The sequence below is a fragment of the Bombyx mandarina genome, chromosome 13, assembly GCF_030267445.1.
Source record: "Bombyx mandarina strain Sakado chromosome 13, ASM3026744v2".
NCBI lineage: Eukaryota > Metazoa > Arthropoda > Insecta > Lepidoptera > Bombycidae > Bombyx > Bombyx mandarina.
In genome coordinates, this window is record NC_143220.1 from 9,513,259 (window position 1) to 9,527,404 (window position 14,146).

Genomic DNA, 14,146 nt, shown 5'->3' on the forward strand with positions numbered 1-14,146 from the left:
CAAAAATGGACCTCGATACGCAGATCGCAAGCGACCAACGGATCGGCACGTCCGCACTACTGAATTGTACGCACGATGTATTCACGGTCACTACACTGTCGAGCACAACTGTGAGTTCAGAGACGCAGCTCGCAAGCGGGCCACGGATCGGAAAGCACGTCCGCGCACGACCGAGTCGTGAGCGAGAATGTTTAGCGCCAGACAGCACGGCCGTATTTATAGGGCTTGGTACACGTCAGCGTGTTTACAAGTTTTGACAGGACTGTTTTTAGATCAATTTCTCATCTTAACAAACACAGAGTGATTAGTTGATGACCAGATTATCCGATTATCACATTGAATCATTATTATTTTTATAATAGGTAGGTAAATAGTCATATTTGCGCCGACATATATTATTTAGATCCGCAATGTAACGCAAAGTTAACTTAAGTGATTTTAAATTGTGTTACATTGCGTGCTGTGCAAAGAACATTAGTACATCGTAATTATTCGAAAATGTATTTGTAATCATCTCTCGAGTTTTGCAATCGGATTTCTTTATAGGGAGGACTTCAGTGACAAACATACGCACAGAAGAAATATATTTCCAAATTTTAACGCGAAGCCGCTTCCAAAGCCGTGTTAGAGATATGAGAGAAAGTTATTTTTGGAAAGGATCAAAAGTCTAGTAATTTTACTGAATGCACGATCTTATTAACATAATGCTTTGTAATATTAAAAATACTTTTCGGTTTTAATAAATAAACATAATCAACATAAAAACATTATCTTTTCTTTCGTGTGACAATTAATTATGATAATGTTACAGTATTTAGGTATTCATTGTTGTTTCAATTTGTTTCTGAAATTGTAAAATAAATCGAAACGCTCGTTCGAAATTCGATTTAGTCTCTGTCGGTCTTAATAGTATTCAGATTTCAGTAGATTCAGAATAATTTGGCATCCTATTTGAATTTTTTTACAATTTACACAATCATCTGTTGTTGTGGCCACAAAAAAATTGCAACAGAATGAAAATTATAATTTGCGTAATTACTTGTGGTAGGACCTCTTGCGAGTGCGCACGGGTAGATGAGTGGACGAGCTCACAGCCCACCTGGTGTTAAGTGGTTACTGGAGCCCATAGACATTTACGACGTAAATGCGTCACCCACCTTGAGATATAAGTTCTAAGGTCTCAAGTATAGTTACAACGGCTGCCCCACCCTTCAAACCAAAACGCATTACTGCTTCACGGCAGAAATAGGCAGGGTGGTGGTACCCGACCGCGCGGACTCACAAGAGGTCCTACCACCAGTAATTACGCAAATTATAATTTTGCGAGTTTCATTTTTATTACACGATGTTATTCCTTCACCGTGGAAGTAAATCGTGAACATTTGTTGAGTACGTATTTCATTAGAAAAATTGGTACCCGCCTGAGATTCGAACACCGGCGCATCGCTCAACACGAATGCATCGGACGTCTTATCCGTTAGGCCGCGACGACTTCGTTCCCACCACCCCGCCTATTTTTGCCGTGAAATAGTAATGCGTTTCGGTTTGAAGAGTGGGGCAGCCGTCTAACTATACTGAGACCTTAGAACTTATATCTCAAGGTGGTTGGCGCGTTTACGTTGTAGATGTCTATGGGCTCCCATAACCACTTGACACCAAGTGGGCTGTGAGATCGTCCACCCATCTAAGCAAAAAAAAAAAAGCCGAGAAGCTGTGCACACATGTATGATACCGCGTTACTGGAAATAATAATATCAAGAATAAATAAATGTTGATTTTTTTATTATGAAATGATTTGATGATAGTGATAAATTTGACTATGAAAATTTTATATTATTACGTATTGAGAGGTAGTTCCAATTTTTTTGTGGTTGATTAACATATTTTAAATGCTCATACAAATCTAGATGTTTCCGTATTCCGTGAGAAAAATGTTTTATTTTTTTGAAACAAATTATAATCATTATATTTAATTATGTAAAACAGGTTTTGAAGACACTGGCTTAACTTCGAAGGTGAAACAGTTAAAATTAATAATTGCAAAATCCCACCGTGTACCATGTGAGCGAACTAGTGGTATTTGGTATTTTGAGCATGAAAAGAGTAATGGAGAGGACTATGTACACAGTTTTTTTGCGAGATCAAATTAAGAATGAGAAGATTCGCATGAGGATCAAGATAACAGGCATACGTTGGGAGATTGAAGTGGCAGTGAGCAGGGTACATTTCTCGTAGAACAGAAGGCAGCTGTGGTTGTCGAGGGGTGCACGCGTACTAAGATGTAGCGCGGGTAGGCCTCTCACAAATTTCGTCATATTACTGGATTCAGGCAACATATGACCCGTCTTTATGGTGAGGGTTGGGGTAAATCTCTCGCTGCGAGAGAGAGCATACACCAGTGGGTGTCACCAACTTTCTGCCACGAAGCGGTACGCCTTCCAGTTTGAAGAGAGATACAGCCGCCATCAAATATAATAAACTTTAACCACTTATTTCTAGATGGACAAACATTGTCGTCGCGGCGTCTAAAAGCTCCGCTAACTACTTAACGACAATTAGGCTGTCTTATCTATCTATGCATGTCTATCCACGTCCTATGATGAAACTGAATTATGAGTAACGGAACCCCTAAGTAAACACTCTAGTTTGGGCTGGTTAGATTTGTGTTAGCGAATAATATTCATCTATTGAATGCTATCACTCCCTTGAGCCATGAGGATGAAGTTTCAATTGTATTACGTAACGGCTGCGTGGACCCTTAAAACGCATAACTGCTGCGTGTCAAAAATGAACGGTGGTGGTACATAGCTTTGCAGGGCTTAAAATATGCCTGAAAATTTACTGGTAAGTACGAAAATTCATAAATATTGCGGGTTTTATCTTAAAATACGTTGCTATGCCTTCGCAGTTAGAGCTGTGATTCGTGTTCGCTGTTTCGTAATGAAGAAGAAATTGGTACTTGGAAAATTGGTACACGCTAGCTGAATTTGAGCACTGGAATAGTCGGATTGCTTCTTTCCAGTATTTCGGGAGTCTTGCCTTTATCGCTTTGTGGGATGGACGAGCTCACAGCCCACCTGGTGTTAAGTGGTTACTGGAGCCCATAGACATCTACAACGTAAATGCGCCACCCACCTTGAGATATAAGTTCTAAGGTCTCAGTATAGTTACAACGGCTGCCCCACCCTTCAAACCGAAACGCATTACTGCTTTACGGAAGAAATAGGCAGGGTGGTGGTTTTTTTTTTTTTTTTTTTATGATAGAATATTTACTGGTGGCCCGGAGGCCTTTCCAGTTTCACCAGGACAGGTGGGCGAGCAAAGGCTCAGCCAGGAGGGGGTGGTGGTACCTCCCCGCGCGGACTCACAAGAGGTCCTACAGCCAGTAATTACGCAAATTATAATTTTTTCAAAATGTTCTACTGGATTTGGTTATGTTCGCAATTTTTTTTATAAATAAAACTATTTTAAAATTTTATTATCTATATATAAATACGTAAAGCAAAAACTTTGTACCCCTTTTTACGAAAATTGCGCGGACGGAGGCAGTTAAGTGTGTGAAACTTCCCACACTTATAGCGAATATAGAGAAGGAGCGCAGAATGTTAATAATTTTTCAAATTATGCATAAAAAATACATTAAATCATTTAATAAAAACGTTACACACACTACCATGTATTTGACATACACACGCATGCATACTATTTGTTTATTGTCATTTTTTTCTTTTTCTGTGCTCAAATTGAAAATAGATTAACAATGTTTGTCTAAAGCCGAAATGTTTGTCTTGGCGAAATCTTAATTACAGAAATATAGTAAGTAGTAGTCTTTGACAATACCTGGAATCATAATTACTTATAATTTCTAAAACTTATAATTTCAATTAATTATAGTCGAATTTCGACTACCAGGGGACCACTAAGTACATAAGTAAAAGTTGGCGTGTAGACAAAAAGTAGACGTGGTGGTATGTCGGCATGTTTAAAACATTGGTTGGAAATGATTTGTCGTAGGTTGGGTAGGGCAGGGTCTGCGCACAATGAGAGCTATAATTTTTTCGTCCCTTACGTCCCCTTTAAGTGTTTATATTTTTACGTTACTCGACGTAACATAACAGTTTTCTAAATTGTATTTTAAAATAAAGCATTAGCCTGTTTTTCGTAGCAAAATTAGTTAAGCCCTTAAAATGTTCTCCATCTCAAAAAACAATATCCATTATTAAAGACCCGTAAAAATCGAATAAATAAAATGGATCCAAAGAAAATGTAAAGATCTTGGATCGAATAAATAAATAAATAATGCAGACAGATATACAAAAAACCAATTCGCTAACGTGAAAATAAATTTACAAATCAGCCTGTACTTCGAATTGAGAGGCATATATTAGAAACTTAGTTATTTGCATTGTTTTACTTCGTTTGAATTGCCATGTACTTTGTATCAGTATTCATTTATTTATTAAACTAGCTGACCCGGCAGACTTCGTAGTGCCTCAATCGATAAATAAAAGACCTAAACTTTTATATAGAATAAACTTAAAACAAACAAAAGGAATCCGTCCGACGGGGGACACGTCAAAGGGAAAACAAAATTGTTATTTTTATTTAATTCCGAGAATTTTCATATTTTTATACCCTTTAAACCTTCTCTGGACTTCCACAAATAATTCAAGACCAAAATTAGCCAAATCGGTCAAGCCGTTTTCATGTTATGTCGTGACAACGGAAAACGGGTTTCATTTTTATATATATAGATGTATTAAAATGAAGGATACATAAGCCAACAGATCTTTAGGCAGGGTTAGAGTTAAAAGTGGATAGAGATAAAAAACGAGGTCACTTCAAAGTAAATTGCGTCACCTGACAATAAGACTTAGAATGTGACGATATCCTTATATCCCTTTTGTCCCTTGGACGAGGAATACACTTTAACCGCATCGAATTAGTAAAATTTGGTTAAGTTCACCTCGTGTTCAAGAATGCCGAGGGAAAACCATTTTTTTTTATTGCTTAGATGGGTGGACGAGCTCACAGCCCACCTCGTGTAAGTGGTTACTGGAGCCCATAGACATCTACAACGTAAATGCACCACCCACCTTGAGATATAAGTTCTAAGGTCTCAGTATAGTTACAACGGCTGCCCCACCCTTCAAACCGAAACGCATTACTGCTTCAGGACAGAAATAGGCGGACTTGGACCTTGGTTATTTCCTGGTGGTTGCTTGTATTGTGAAATCATGCCTACTTCGAGTACAAAAAAATCTCCGTTTTCCGATTTGAACGGTAGAACTGTCGTCAGTACTTCAATGATTGAGAGTACAACTTCATGGTTCAAGATTAAAAAAAATTTGCGGTGGTAGGTCCGCGCGGGTAGGTATCACCACCCTGTCTATTTCTGCCGTGAAGCAGTAATGCGTTTTGGTTTGAAGGGTGGGGCAGCTGTTGTAATGCTTGAGACCCTAGAACTTATATCTCAAGGTGGGTGGTGCATTTACGTTGTAGATGTCTATGGGCTCCAGTAACCACTTACACGAGGTGGGCTGTGAGCTCGTACACCCATGTAAGCAATTAAAAATAAAAATAAATTCATAATAGTCCCCGATAATCGCAAAGAAATGTTGTAGGTGTGCCACCATCACATGGATTCTATTTTGATTATTATTCAAGTAAAGCTAAGTTACAAACAGAAAACGCTCAACGTCACACATATCAATCAGTTTGGCGTGATTCATCAGTAGTGAAGAGAAAGTCGTGATTGACTTGTTACGAATGTCTTTGAGGAAAACAAGCGAGTTTATTATGGGATTTATTTCACTAGTGTTTTGTGTAAGATGAATAGACGAGTTTATAGTCTACCTATTGTTAAGTGTATATTAGACTTAATACCTATCATAAAATGAATATTAGGGACTCTTTGAGATGAAAGGTCTTATTCGTGTTTTAGAATACAAGGAATCGTTAATGTAATGGAGGACGTTGTATTTTAGGTCCTTCTTAAAATATCTTTACTGGTGCAGCTCAGAGTATTCTGACAATTTATCGTGTTCAATAAATACAAATTAAAATCATTGTCAGAGACCTATGGTAAGTTCAAGTCTATTGTATATTTTCTTGATCGACATAAAAATCAGGGTACCAAAATTAAAATTAAAACGTTGCAAATCAATCGACTCAGGATTCGACTGAATACATGTTTCGCTTCCAAAAGGATTCACTCAGTTGTGCACTGCGCATGATCCAGAGCTTAACATAGAAAGAAGTCTTATTCTAAAAAAATATTAAGTATTTTTATTTTCAAATAAATCTTTGCTTGCGAGTAGTATACCAGAATATTCCCACCAGCGCCAGTTAGTTCTGTATCGTTTATAACAAAGCATTTCAATTAGCCGCATGTGGGTGTTTAGAATATATCCGATAGCTCTAAGTATATATGTGTGAGTTTCTCTATTGATGCGTATTGAGTTTCGGTGGTGTCAATTAAAATGGAGTCTTCTGAGCATTTCGTGACTTTCTTTGGATTAACTCTACTATATTCACAACTTGGTGAGTTTGGTATTTTTTAGATACTGTTTTAGATAGAATTTGCAAGATAAAGAGAATTTCAGTTGGAAGTGCTATAAATAATGTTTCGAAGCTGTTAAGTTCAGATTTGTTTGAAAATTTTTTTAAAAAAAAATCTGTAGTTCTTTTCTAAAAAAACCATTAAGGAAATTGTTTTTTTAAAACTGTATGATTAGTAGTATTCGATAATTAATTGTATTACTAACCGTGTATGATTAGTATTGGGTTTTGTTTGATTTTATTATTACTAGTTACAATACTATTACTAAATAGTAGCATTACATGTTCACTCGAAGTTAAAGCAATATTTTCCTCGGTACCTTAAATTATTTTAATTAAATAAAACGTTAATTCTTGCAGCGTACGGTCTAGATTTCTCCAATTTCCCAACTTTGGAAGAGTTCCTCAAGGAGCCCATGGTAAACGATGATAGAATCGTGGGGGGACAGGAGGCCTTCATCCATGATTACCCCCATCAAGTATCGTTTGTGGTGAACAATACGTATTTTTGCGGCGGCTCGATCATCAGCGAGAACTGGATATTGACTGCAGCCCATTGCTCTCAGAAGTAAGATCCTTATTCTTAACAAAACCGGCAGTAGTTCTACTTAGAAAAAAAAGGTCCTGGAATTGCTGCACTATCTACCTCTAATATTAAATCTAAAGCATCCTAGGACGTGTATACACTATATACAGTAATCCCCTATATAACGCGGTAGATTGGTTTCGCGTTATACGAAACGCGTTGTAAGAGTATTGTCGCATAACGCGCTTGTGTGACCCCATATAGCGCGTTAGTACAAATGTAATACAAGATAACCAATGTTTTTTCACATAAAAAACTAGGAACACAAATTTAATAAATTAATTTAATTTAATTTTATAACAACACAACTGACACAATGTGCAAAGGTACTCGAAATTAATTATGAACTGTAAAAATCATAAATTTCACAGTACAGAAATAATACAACGTGTGAATACCCTGCGGTATGTGGAAGAATATCCGCGCTATACGGGGGCCTGAAATCGCGTAATATGAAAATGCGTTATAAGAGTACCGTCCTATAAGGGTGTTATATTAATTAAATCGGGGCTATATTAATTACATTATAATAATTTATACACATTTAAATTCAGCGCAGGATTAGAAAGTATAACTCAATTGATAGGCAGCGGCTTGGCTCTGACCCTGGCATTGCTGAAGTCCATGGGCGACGGTAACCACTCACCATCAGGTGGGCCGTATGCTAGTCTGCCTATAAGGGCAAAAAAAAATCACTTTACATTAAGTTATAACAGATTAGATCAGATTTATTTTTGCAGATCAGTGGAAGCTACATTTTATATTTTATTTCTTACTTTACGGCTTAGAATATAAGGTTGCAAACTAGTCTTAAATAAAAACTTAAAAAAGCGTGGGTATGTCTGTCTTAGAATGTGTTTCATGTTCAGTTCATTAACTATCCATGTCTGAATCGTAATGGGACATGTTGATCTTTACAAGCAAAAACTCTCTCTCTTTCCAACTATTAATTATGTTATTATCTAACCCACACGGTGGTGGGGTCAGCTTTCCTTACTTTACTCCTCCACTTCGCTCTGTCTTCTTCTCTGTATACAAAAAAAAAAACTAATGGCACTCGGGGACTGCCGCGGTAAAGCTATTTGATAGGATTTTTTATCAACTTATGCAATTATAATTAGACAATAATAATTTAATATTAAAAGAATAATAAAATAAGACTACGCTATATTTATAAACATTAACAAAAGCAAAACATTAAGTGTCCCCTTCACACTCATAAGCTAGACCGCGCGAGAGAGAGATGGACAGACTCTTCATGATGCGCATGCAGTGCAACGTCACGCCACCCGCTTATGCACAAACACTAGACAAGCGCAACGTGTGAATGCGTTGAACGCGAGCTACATGGCAGGCGCAGTGGGGGTGTTAGGTTTAATTTTCGTTACGGAATTTCTTGATTCGGTCGCCGCGCTCAAAGTCCGCGATAAAAGCTATGCAATAGCTTAACAATTATTAAACTTCTGTATGTTCATATTTTTCAGCGTCGACCCCTCGACAGTGGTCTTAAGAGGTGGAAGTTCATGGCGGAAGAATGGTACTATCATTCCCATTGAAAAAGTGATAGCGCATCCAGAGTATGACAACCCTGCGTTCGACAAGGATGTCGCTGTTATGAAGACCAAAGAACCTATACAATTTAGTGACACAATGCAACCTATAGGACTACCTTCAATGGATAGAGCAATGAGAGGTGGAACGGAGGTATCGGTCAGCGGCTGGGGACGTACTGAGGTAATTTCAACCCTGTTTACCAGTGGAAAGTTATTTTGATGCCGCGAAAGTTTCAATTACATTCCAGTATGCCAAATTTTATTTATTGTCTTTAAAGTTATGAGTGGTTTTTTTATTGATTGTGTAGGCAGACGATCATGCGGCCCACCTGGTGGTAAGTGGTTACCGTCGCTCATGGATGTCAGTAATGCCAGGGGCAGAGCCAAGCCGCTGGCTACCATAAGTCACAAACCGGGTACGGAATCTCCTTTTAAACCTATATACATGTATAGGCTTGTGTTTGTAGAAACCGAACAGTACCTGCGAACCGTTGTAGATGTCTATGGGCTCCAGTAACCACTTAACACCAGGTGAGCTGTGAGCTTGTCCACACATCTAAGCAATAAAAAAAACGGTCGGTAGCCCTTTATAACTAGTCAGGTCATAAGTATTGTCACACAGTAAAAACTTTTCTTTTAGAATGCTGGCCACAAAAAAGTTTATTGAATTCGAATTTCGAATTGTTCATGAAAATAAAAATGTATACTTTTAGAATTTTACTCATTTTTAAATATGGAGTGGACGCTTAAAGAAGACCGTTTTGCAGTTATTGCGTTGCATCGTTGCGGTTACGCGCCAATTCAAATTTTTAACATACTGAAAAATTTGAATATAACCAAAAGATTCGTTTATTGTACCATCAAACGATACAATGAAGACTCTAGTGTAGATGACTGGTTGATGGATGAATGGTTACATAATGAATAAACTTGTTTCAATTATTTTACATTAAACATGTGACAGAATTTATGACCTGACTAGGTACAATACATTAAATACTTGGACGTCGTGTCTTAAAGTGGGTAGTGATACTCACGTTGTGAGTATGTTTGTAGGATGTATGTAGGCTCCTGTAACCACTTATTATCAAGTGGATTATAAGTTCGTACAGATATCAAGTGTTATAAAATATAAAAACTTCGACCTATAAGTATCTTAGTTGTTCTCCGATTATTATCTAACATTAAAAGTGGTTGACTGTATATGAAGTCGTAAAAGCTAGAATTTACGAGCCGCCTAGTATATAATAAATCTAATAATACCAGCTTTGGCATGCGGCTTTGTTCGCGTTTAGTTTGATTTTGTCTATTAATTTTGACTCAGAGCAGGGTTTATTTTAGGACATTGCTTTTGAGTAGTGTTGTATGTAATTCCATTAGGTCTTAATGCATACGTGTTCTGAGCATCATGGGTAAACCGTATTTTACCTTTGCACATTTTAATGATAGGACTTCTTAATGCACAATTTTTTTCCGAGTTACTACAATTCCCTTTTTTCTGTTCCCGTCATGATATTACAATTTATTTATGTCAGAGGCTTAGTTGTTTTCCAAGACGATCATCTACTTCGCTTTGGGAGTGGCGCGTCTCCCTAATAGTGAGTTGCGGGCGCGGAAGGCCCATTCTCGGCGGTCCGTGCTCGAATTGTGGTCGAGCCCGTTGGCCAACCCCACGTGGGGTCTACGGACTGTCGAGGCGGTTTACCCGGTCTTTGATGATTGGGTGAATCGTGGCCTCATCTTCCATTTGGTGCATGTGCTGACTGGGCACGGATGCTTCGGGAAGTACTTGCACTGGATAGGAGCTGAGCCTACGACGAGGTGCCACCGGGCCTCCAACCAACGAGGGCTTTTGGCCCGTCAACCGAGGGAACCGGCGGTCGTGTCGCTGGCAGCCGCCGGTCTGGCGTCTGAGGGACGGCGGGATGGATGTAATATGCTCTGCGTAAACCCTGTCTCGCCGTTTCAATAGCCCCGACTAGGTTCCGGCCCGGTCCGGGGTAGGGCGCCGGTTGTGAGCGGCAGGAGTTTTTAGTGAGGTTCAACACACACATAACCCACATACCCCGCCCTCAAAAATTCATGATAATCCGTTGCACAGCTTAGACGTGAAAACTTAACAAATCAACTTTTGCGTTCATAATTTTATATATGGATAATAAAATATCATTATATTTTTATATATTATAACTACGATTAACACAATACTCCATAACGCGTGTACGTAATTCTGCGACATGAGTATTCGAAAACGCTCACAACAATCCTACATTTTAAAACAATTGATGATATTGAATTGCCAATAAATTGTATTTTAGTGGCCCCAATTCGATTTAGCGCAGATTCGGTGATGTGATATTTTCACTGAAGAATACCTGTACTATTATATACTTTAACTAGCTCTACTTATTGCTTTAAATATGTAGACACAGATTGTACTAAGCTCTTCGCGCTTGCCTGTCATTGAATAAGATATTTAGGATATTTAAATTGCGAATTTGTATTCATGTAGGCTTTATAGTTAAACAGCAGTAGGTATGTAAATTTCTAGTCTTCCTCAGCATTCAAACGATAGGATAGGCAAATGTTTTCTACTTTACATACTCTTGACTACTAATGATAATATTTGGTTAACAAATCAATACTAAAAGCTGATTTGACGACGTACCTATAGGTTTCTGTTTCGGTTTTTTTAAAGCTTATGCATAGATTGTATCGCGGATCTTGAGCGCGGCTTGAGAGCGGAATCGTGAAATTCCGTAACGAAAAAAACCTTCCACCCCTCACTACACGTACTATGTAGTAGTATGTAGCTCGCGTTCAATACATTCACATGTTGCGCTTGTGTAGTGTTTAAAATAAGAAGTCTAAACTCCGATTTATGTACTATCAAAATATGTGATATAATTTCGTGGGTAAAATAGCGCGATTCAGCTTTTGCGTCAAGCGCCATCTATCGGCGACAAACAGAATTGTAAAATAGAAAATTCTATCACATTACAATGCGTTGGGCGTGCCATTTTCTATCGCTTAGTCGAAGAATTTTATTACTACTCCTACTACTCATTCAGTGATTTGAGTGGCATTAAAAATAAACTAGCTAAACCGTTGATTCTGGGCGAATGAGAGTTAGAACTAGCATCCAAAGGCGTGTCTCTATCCCATGTAGCGCCCTCTAGTGAGTGCGCGGTCAAAATGGAATAATCACAATGTAGCAGATTTATTGAAAGCTTTATAATTGCATAAGTTGATATGATAAAAAATGCTATGCAATAGCTTTACCGTGGCAGTCTCCGAGTGCCACACGTCTTTTTTTGTTTTTTTCGTTATCTACATGTAGTTTAAAAATGTTTTTGTTGCATTCCAGCAAGGAGCCGCTTCGATTCCCGAAAGACTGATGGACGTGCGTATACCAGTCGTGTCGTATCCGGAGTGTTTCCTGTCGTACTTTTCAGTCCTCACGAGGAACATGTGGTGCGGCGGGAACTTCTTCTTGGGTGGTCAGGGAACTTGCCAGGTCCGTTTACTCTTCTTCATTTCTTCTTTATTTCTTTTCTTATTCATTTTAGTTTAGAATTTTCGTAAATAATTAATTATATTAGATTTTGCGATTGCATGCAGCAGAGATGCGAATGTGGCGATGGATGTGTGGAGTAACGAGAATGGATAGAATACGGAATTAATATGTTAGAGGAAGTCTGAAAGTGGCACCTGTGACACAGAAGCTGAGAAGTGCGCGTTTGGGATGGTATGGACATGTGATGAGACGAAATGAAAATGAGGTTGGTAAGAGAATGTTAACTATGAATGTGGAAGGATATAGAGGAAGAGGTAGACTTAAGAAGAAATGGATGAATTGCGTGAAAGACGATATGGGTAAGAGGGGAGTGAGCGAAGAAATGGTATATGATAGAAGAGTATGGAAGGAGAAAACATGTTGCACCGTCACACACATCCAATTATTTATTGTATTGTTTTTTACACGTACCACCTTTTCTCAACGCACTATAGTATTCAAAATAAACCTGCCTTCTTTCATTAGCTTCATACGCAGACGTGTCTTCATTGTAAGCGGTCACGGCTGCTCCTAAATATCATCAATATCACCGATTGATCTCACTTTCATTTTCTTTATTGAGCACTGTGAAATTTCTTTACAAAATGTTAATATAGTATTATACTAGCCGTACTCGCCCGCTTCGCTGGGAATTTAAAATTAACATTATTATTTATTGTCATTATTATTAGGGAGTCCAACACTCATTTGAATATTAGCCTATCCATTAAGTTTTATACATGGATACCAAGTTTCAAGTCAATCGGATGCATGGTTCAGTAGTTATAACGGAACATCCGTAAAAACTACTGTAGATTTATATATTAGTATAGATTAAGAGATTTCTCAGCAATGTTGACTGACTTGATTTGACGTACTTCTTTCTTGACTTGACTGTACTCCTTGAGTGTCGTAATAACGATTAGTTTGCCTTTGAGTCTTAGATGGAAAGTCTAGTATGTCAAGACCTTACTTCGTTAGAAGAGTTTATCACAAAATCCTTGTCATCTCTTTCCAGGGCGATTCTGGAGGATCAGCAATTCAAGACGGTATGGCAGTTGGCATCGTGTCTTTTGGACGTGGTTGTGGCCAGTCTTTCGCTCCAAGTGTGTTCGCCAATATTGCCGCACCTCCCATCAGGAACTTCATTAAAGAACACACAGATCTTTAATAGTGGTTAAATTTATAAAATTTTTGCACACTGTTCTTTAATGTAGTGTTTCTAGTATTTTAGATATCTTAGTTTAATTGACGGAAAGCCGTCATATCTTTAACCTTAAACCTTTGTTTAAAATAAATCCAATGTTTTTTTGTTTGTTTTGCTGACGATTCACTCAGCCTTTGAGCTATAAATAGGTTTTTTTTGTCGTAGTATTTTTTTGTTTGTGCAGGGGTTTCAATAATATTAGAGTAGGATATACAAAATACGCAATGTAAGAGTTGTATCGTTAAGTACATCGAATTGAACGTGTTTATTATTAAAATTATTTTTAATGATGTAGTATATTTTATTCAAAGCCTAATTTACAAAATGTCAATATATTTTATTCAAAGTTTTTTTTTTTTTTAAAAGTTCGTAAAGTAGACGAACCACATTCAAATAGCACCAAGCTATAATTTTTTTCTTGTATTATAGTTGCGGGAAATTAATATACTTTTTTACATTTTTAATTCCATGAACGATGATTTCATTCCAATCAGCTAACGGCCCATCTGGTGTTAAGTGATTCCCGGAGACCGCTTATATCACGATGTGAATGCGGCTACCTTAATACCTGAGGTGGAAGTCGCAATGTTAAGTGTATAACGGCTGCGGTTTATACCGAAGGCTGTATGATAGATAAAAGATATCCTTAGGAGAGAGGCAAAACATGCATACGTTTCGTCATG

General features: G+C 37.8%; 1 protein-coding gene across 2 annotated transcripts; it reads left to right on the forward strand.

The window, feature by feature from the left end:
- Positions 1 to 2,089: 2,089 nt before the first annotated feature.
- On the forward strand, positions 2,090 to 13,531 carry LOC114244018 (trypsin-1). Of its 2 annotated transcripts, none has more exons than XM_028175698.2 (5): positions 2,090 to 2,290; positions 6,922 to 7,129; positions 8,632 to 8,881; positions 12,068 to 12,217; positions 13,275 to 13,530. In XM_028175698.2, the coding sequence occupies exons 2-5, from the start codon at positions 6,978 to 6,980 to the stop codon at positions 13,425 to 13,427; spliced, it is 705 nt and encodes a 234-aa protein (XP_028031499.2). In that variant the 5' UTR covers positions 2,090 to 2,290; positions 6,922 to 6,977; the 3' UTR covers positions 13,428 to 13,530. The 2 variants fall into 2 exon arrangements, with proteins under 2 accessions (XP_028031499.2, XP_028031498.2); XM_028175697.2 differs by lacking the exon at positions 2,090 to 2,290 and adding an exon at positions 6,241 to 6,543 and having other exon boundaries at positions 13,275 to 13,531.
- The last annotated feature ends 615 nt before the right edge of the window (positions 13,532 to 14,146 follow it).